This window comes from Peromyscus leucopus, chromosome X, assembly GCF_004664715.2.
Source record: "Peromyscus leucopus breed LL Stock chromosome X, UCI_PerLeu_2.1, whole genome shotgun sequence".
In the NCBI taxonomy this organism is placed as follows: domain Eukaryota; kingdom Metazoa; phylum Chordata; class Mammalia; order Rodentia; family Cricetidae; genus Peromyscus; species Peromyscus leucopus.
In genome coordinates, this window is record NC_051083.1 from 36,875,365 (window position 1) to 36,882,881 (window position 7,517).

Below are 7,517 nucleotides of genomic sequence, written 5' to 3' on the forward strand. Positions count from 1 at the left end.
TGGCCAATCAGCAGTTTATTTATACAGAGTGATAGCCACAGCACTTTTTCTTTCTTTTTTTTTTTAAAGGAGGGTTTTAACTTTTACATAGTAAAATTACATATAACAAAACAATTATCAAGAATTACAGTTACAATATTAAAGAAAATATCTTATCTATCATATATTTGTGAGTTTAAGGTTTTATAATTAATTTATTTTTATTATAACGGAGGAAATTATAACTATCTTGTTTTTAACTACATCAAAGAACCTAAAAGGATCTAATTTATTTGAGAAACAGGAGAAGGATGCAAACAACTTTTGGGAGTCTTGCAACAGTAGACAGAGACAGCTGGCAGCCTGGACAGTCACCTAATTTTTTTTGTACAGTTGGGGCATCTGTCTTTAGTTCATAGACCTAGAATCTCTCAGTTACTTTTTTTGGTGTGTTTTTTAGAATGTTTGGCAGTTTTTTCTGTGAAGTAGGAACCTGAAAGACCATTTTGTCAAGCAAAGTTTTGTGGTTACCTTTTTATGTATTTTGTATGTCTAGTAGATCAAGTAGTCTATGCAAAAACAGGTTTTTTTGTCTAAATGGCTATTTTCATCAAGAAGAAGATAAACTTTATATAGAGTGTCTTTGATGCCCATCTTCATTTCTGAATTAAATCGGTGTTGTCAGGAGTAGACATGTCTTATTGTCTAGAAAGTCTAAATTTTTAAAATATTTTAAATGTCATATTTTGTAGGTCTTTGAAGTGTTTGGAGATTATTTACTATCTGAAATATATCTATGTATATCTAGAAAACAACTAACATGTTACAAGTTTGACTATCATAGAAGACTAATTATTAATCTGTATTTTTAATTATCTGTTACAATATAAATGAGTTATATAAACATAATACCTCAAAGGAGAATATATAAATATATATATATAATAACAAATTTAAATGTAAACTTGTATCAATAAACTAAAATCTACAGTAATGTAAAACATTTTAAACAAGTTGTTGTTCTTTAAAAGTAGGTTTAACAATCTATCCTTTTATCTTATCATATCTATATTTTATATGTTTATATCTTCCTTTTTGTTTTTAGAAATATATTATATTTATAATTAATCTGTTTTAAATAAAAATATTGTGTTTTTTTTTTTGTCCCACATCAGAGGGCTCTTCTGATATGGGAACACAAGAACCTCTCAACCTGGGGTGGACCGCGCGGCTGGAGGTGTGAGGACCGGAGACTCGGGGTGGGGGTGGGGGGCGGAGGCAGCGGCTCCTGTGACCGAAAAGGACTTGCGACTCGCCGTCCGCGCACCATGAGGGTCCTCTGGGCACTAGGTCTCTGCTGCGTCCTGCTGACCTTCAGGTTTGTTAGAGCTGACGATGAAGTCGATGTGGATGGTACAGTAGAAGAGGACCTGGGTAAAAGCAGAGAAGGTTCAAGGACAGATGATGAAGTTGTGCAGAGAGAGGAAGAAGCTATTCAGTTGGATGGGTTAAACGCATCACAAATAAGAGAACTTAGAGAAAAATCTGAAAAGTTTGCTTTCCAAGCCGAAGTTAACAGGATGATGAAACTCATCATCAACTCTTTGTATAAAAATAGATTTTCCTGAGAGAACTGATTTCAAATGCTTCCGATGCTTTAGACAAGATAAGGCTCATCTCACTAACTGATGAGAATGCCCTGGCTAGGAATGAAGAGTTAACGGTCAAGATTAAGTGTGATAAAGAGAAGAACCTGCTGCATGTCACAGACACTGGTGTAGGAATGACCAGAGAGGAGCTGTATGAAACCCTTGGTACCATTGCCAAATCTGGAACAAGTGAATTTTTAAACAAAATGACAGAGGCCCAAGAAGACGGCCAGTCGACTTCTGAACTGATTGGCCAGTTTGGTGTCGGTTTTTATTCTGCCTTCCTTGTAGCAGATAAGGTCATTGTCACGTCCAAACACAACAATGACACCCAGCACATCTGGGAGACAGACTCCAATGAGTTCTCTGTCATCGCTGACCCCAGAGGAAACACACTAGGTCGGGGGACGACAATCACTCTTGTCTTAAAAGAAGAGGCGTCTGATTACCTTGAATTGGACACAATTAAAAATCTCGTCAGGAAGTATTCTCAGTTCATCAACTTCCCCATCTACGTATGGAGTAGCAAGACCGAGACCGTCGAGGAGCCCCTGGAGGAAGACGAAGCAGCTAAAGAAGAGAAGGAAGAATCTGACGATGAAGCTGCAGTGGAGGAGGAGGAGGAAGAAAAGAAACCAAAGACCAAGAAAGTTGAAAAAACAGTTTGGGATTGGGAACTTATGAATGATATCAAACCAATATGGCAGAGACCATCCAAAGAAGTAGAAGAGGATGAATACAAAGCTTTCTACAAATCCTTTTCAAAGGAAAGTGATGATCCCATGGCTTATGTCCACTTTACTGCAGAAGGGGAAGTCACCTTCAAATCAATTTTATTTGTGCCCACATCTGCGGCTCGTGGTCTGTTTGATGAATATGGATCCAAGAAGAGCGATTATATTAAGCTGTATGTGCGCCGAGTATTCATCACAGATGACTTCCATGATACGATGCCCAAGTACCTTAATTTTGTCAAAGGTGTTGTGGATTCAGATGATCTCCCTCTCAATGTTTCCCGTGAGACTCTTCAGCAACATAAACTCCTCAAGGTGATAAGGAAGAATCTTGTCCGGAAAACTCTGGACATGATCAAGAAGATTGCTGATGAGAAGTACAACGATACTTTCTGGAAGGAGTTCGGCACCAACATCAAGCTTGGCGTGGTTGAAGACCACTCAAACCGCACACGGCTTGCGAAGCTCCTGAGGTTCCAGTCTTCTCACCACGCACCTGACATCACTAGTCTAGACCAGTATGTGGAGAGAATGAAGGAAAAACAGGACAAGATCTACTTCATGGCTGGGTCAAGCAGGAAAGAGGCTGAATCTTCTCCGTTTGTTGAGAGGCTGCTGAAAAAGGGCTATGAGGTTATCTACCTCACAGAGCCCGTGGATGAATACTGCATTCAGGCCCTTCCTGAGTTTGATGGGAAGAGGTTCCAGAACGTTGCCAAAGAAGGAGTGAAGTATGACGAAAGCGAGAAGACAAAGGAAAACCGGGAGGCCACAGAGAAGGAGTTTGAGCCTCTGCTCACCTGGATGAAGGACAAGGCCCTTAAGGACAAGATTGAAAAGGCCGTGGTATCGCAGCGTCTCACAGAGTCTCCCTGTGCTCTTGTGGCCAGCCAGTATGGATGGTCTGGCAACATGGAGAGGATTATGAAGGCACAGGCATACCAGACGGGCAAAGACATCTCCACAAATTACTATGCCAGTCAGAAGAAAACATTTGAAATTAATCCCAGACATCCACTGATCAGAGACATGCTTCGGCGGGTTAAGGAGGATGAAGAGGACAAGACTGTCCTGGATCTTGCTGTCGTTTTGTTTGAAACAGCAACACTCCGGTCAGGGTATCTTCTACCAGACACCAAGGCATAGGGAGACAGAATAGAAAAAATGCTTCGCCTCAGTTTAAACATTGACCCTGAAGCACAGGTGGAAGAAGAGCAGGAAGAAGAGCCAGATGACACAACAGAAGACACGGAGCAAGACAAAGAGGAAGAGGTGGATGCAGGCACAGAAGAGGAGGAGGAGGAAGAAACAGCAAAGGAATCTACAGCAGAAAAGGATGAATTGTAAATTATCTTCTCACCACGGATCCTGTGTGGAGAGGGAATGTGAAATTTTAAAGTCCTTTCTTTTCAGAGAGACTTGTTTTGGATGCTCCCCCAAGCCACCACCTCCCCTGCACTGTAAAATGTTGGGATTATGGGTCACAGGAAGAAGTGTTTTTTTTTAGTTGAGTTTGTTTTGTTTGTTTTTATTTTAACATTCCTCATGAATGTAAATTTGTACTATTTAACTGACTATTGGTGTAAAATCTTGTCATGTGTATAAAAATAAAAAAGGTCCCCCCCCAAAAAAAAAAAAAGAATCTCTCAACCTTTTTTTTTTTTTAGGAATATGTTTGGGTTTAGAGAAGGAGTGAGCCAATTTTATCTCTAAAGTTAGCTTGGTTTATTTGGGAATTTTGGGCATAGTTTTTTATATTATTTTTTGTTGGAGGGGGCGCTGTGTCTTATGGAGACACAAAGAAAATTTTAGCATTATGGAGTAGTCCGGAGGGTATATCATCTGAGCCAGTTGTTTTGAAACCATTTTAAATTTTGGATCATCTGGGCCATGGTGTCATCGGAGACCTTTCAGGGGGTCTTGGCTGGTCAAACCTGATGATGTATCTTAATCTATAACAAATTCATAGCCTCTGGCTTCCTGTGGGAACAAAAGCAGAGTCTCCTTTCCAAAGTAACACATGCTTACATCCAAATTTTGAAGTCAAGGTACCTTTAAAATATACATATTGGCTTAACTTAACAGCTTTTACAATCAAATTTTTTTTGTAGTTAAGAATCTCAAAGACAACACAGTCTAGATATTTTTGTGTGATATCTATCTTTATATGGCTTATTTTTTATATTACCTTTACTGTTTCTTTAAAGACTTTATTTTTTTAAAACTATTTATTTGTTCATATAACTGTATATATATATATATATAAAGTCTATGTACATTTTTACACACATTGTAAACTATTTTATCTGAATTTGTCCTATTGTGAACCTACTGTTTTAAACTTTAGCATTTTAAGACTGAAACGGCACTGTGGCTGATGGCTCCACCCCCGTCAGCTTTTCAACATGGCAGTGGTACAGTTTATTGCCAGCTCTGGGGGAGATCAACTCTTAGAAACAGTGGGTTTATCATTGGGCACCATTTGTAGCTGGAGTTTTCTCCAGTCCTGTCTGGCCCACTGTCAGGACAAATCTCTATCACCGGCCAGTCCTGCAGCCGCTTAGATGAACTGAGTAAACCCACAGAGACTTATATTATTTACAAACTGTATGGACACAGTAGGCTTTTTGTTATCTAGTTTTTAATATCTTAAATTAACCCATTTTTATAAATATACATCTTGTCACATGGCTCATGGATTACCATTATCTTACATGTTGGTACTCAAGGCAGTAGCTGACAGTGTCTCATGACTCTCTGTCTTTCTCCTCCCAGAATTTTCTTTTTGTTTGTCCTGCCTATACTTCCTGCCTAGCTACTGGCCAATCAGCATTTTATTTATACAAAGTAATATCCACAACACATATTCTTTTTAGCCAGGCCCCACCTCCTAATTACCCATTTAGTATGAATTTATCCATGGATTAATCCATTGATGAACTTAGTGCCATCATGATCCAATCAATACTCAACAGTGACACAAGCTGGGGACCAATCCCTGAACACAAAAGCCTTTTTTTGGAAGATATTGAAGTATCTTTGACACACCATAAGAGATGTATATTGACCAGAAATATGATTAGTTCACTGGATTCTAAACATAGCTCAAGCCAATATCTCCATGTGACTTTACAGTTGAAAATAGAATAGAAAACTCACTAATTGGGGAGTTAAAATATTTCTACTTCAAATAGGCATTGGCCATGGTATTTCCAATATTGAGCTTGATATTATTATTAAATAATTCTTGCCGGGTGGTGGTGGTGCATGCCTTTAATCCCAGCACTCGGGAGGCAGAGGCAAGTGGATCTCTGTGAGTTCAAGGCCAGCCTGGTCTACAAAATGAGTTCCAGGAAAGGCATAAAACTACACAGAGAAACCCTGTCTCAAAAAACCAAAAAAATAATTTTTTTAAAAAATAATTCTTACAAGGGCTTTTCTCTAAAATCCCTAAGTCTTTCAAGTACACATAAAGTAATCAACAGAAGCGTTTAAAGGCTGAAATCAAGCTATCTCTTTTACTCTATACATTTGTCCTGAATTTCTGGGTACAGTAGAGAAATGTGTCCATTTAGCCCATAGCATTCAATTGCTCAATGTTTCTACACAGACAAACTAGATAACAAAACAGACAAAGTTCAGTTAACAAGCCATTTCTAATAGTTTGATTTAGCCCTTAAGTGATAATGAAACTTGTGAAATATATCCAACCCCCAATATTTTGATGAACTTTATTCCATATTCAGATACACATGTTACACTTAATAAGACAAATCCTACTACATAAACATCTGTTCATATTTAAGTATGAAATTTTTAAAGAATAAAAATATTAGGAAATACTACATTTTTAAGAAGCCCTTATAATTCCTAAGCTACTCAGTAGACATCCTTCAGTATTTTGTACTCCATATGTAGTTTTGTTCTTTTGACATTTGGACATTTTTCAATACCCTTTAACCCTCATTCTGTTGGAGATTGGTCTGTTGACCTCAGAAAGGTTGACTGTGGCAACCAGAGAGAGAGCTGAGGCTGATTCCAATTTTTGTTGCTTGAGTGTTGTTTTTTTACGTGGCTTGGGATGTTAGATTTAAGACATGGACTAAGAAAGGGAAAGAAGAAAAAAATATAAATTCTATCCTCCTTTTATTCTGAAAGCATTTGGCACTATAGCTAATAATATATATATATGCATTTCATGTGTATTTATAAGCCATTTGTTTCATGTTTTTCATTTATATGAACTAGAGTTGGATTCAGATTTGATTTGGTGGCATTTTGATGCTTTTCCTAAGATACCTATCTCTAGGAGATGTCAGAACCCAGGATCTTTTTATGGCCATTTTGTGCTGTCTAGATTATAATACAAGTGAGATACAATAAAACATATAAGTGGAACAAGGGCTGTAAGTGTATTACTATTGAAAAAAGACTGCATTAACAGTAAAAAAAAAGCTTTAAATTCAAAAGTGGGTTATAAATTTTGGTTTCTTCTTTTGCTAGTTGTGACTAATTACTTATCCTCTTTTAGCTGTTGTTTTCCAGCTATAAATCTGGGATAGAACTATTTGTTTCCCAGGATATAGCAAGGGTTAAAAGTGATAATGTACCTGTGGGTTTTAGATAAACAATTTTGTCGCCTCTGGGAGCACCTGGAAATGTTTGAAGACATTTTTCTTGGTCATAACTTGGAGAATGGTGAGTACTACTGGAAAATGATTGATGTCAGGGATGCTGATCAATATCAGTTCTAAAATAAGTTTGTGAGACCAGTTTCAAATACCTAGTCACCGCTTGGAATGTGGTAAACATGAAGCTCACTGTAGGGTATATTTTATGGTACTTCTATAAGAATATACAAAAACAGCTGGTTTTTTTCTTTGTTTTTTTTTTTTTCTGGGAAGAAATGAGAAGAATTTTTATTTTTAAAAAACAACAACAACGACATAAAAGCCAAACATAGTATATCTATTAGGGGATTTTAGGGCAACCTAAAATACTTATTTAAAAACTTCTTTGTTTTAAATGCCAATAATAAAGAGTTGAATTTGAGGTATTAAAAAGCCATGAGACCATTAAAAAATTCCTCTTGCTAAAACAATAAGAGGCCTTTGGAAAATTTTAACTTGTACAAACAAATAAGACTAGATTAAAC

At 37.2% G+C, this 7,517-nt stretch overlaps 1 protein-coding gene across 1 annotated transcript; it reads left to right on the plus strand.

The window, feature by feature from the left end:
* The first annotated feature begins 1,251 nt into the window (after nt 1-1,251).
* LOC114695777 (endoplasmin-like) lies at nt 1,252-3,983 on the plus strand. The gene is given in 2 exon segments (XM_037198939.1): nt 1,252-1,593; nt 1,596-3,983. Coding segments are annotated over 2 exon segments (2,400 nt in total). The 5' UTR covers nt 1,252-1,307; the 3' UTR covers nt 3,710-3,983.
* Nucleotides 3,984-7,517: the final 3,534 nt, after the last annotated feature.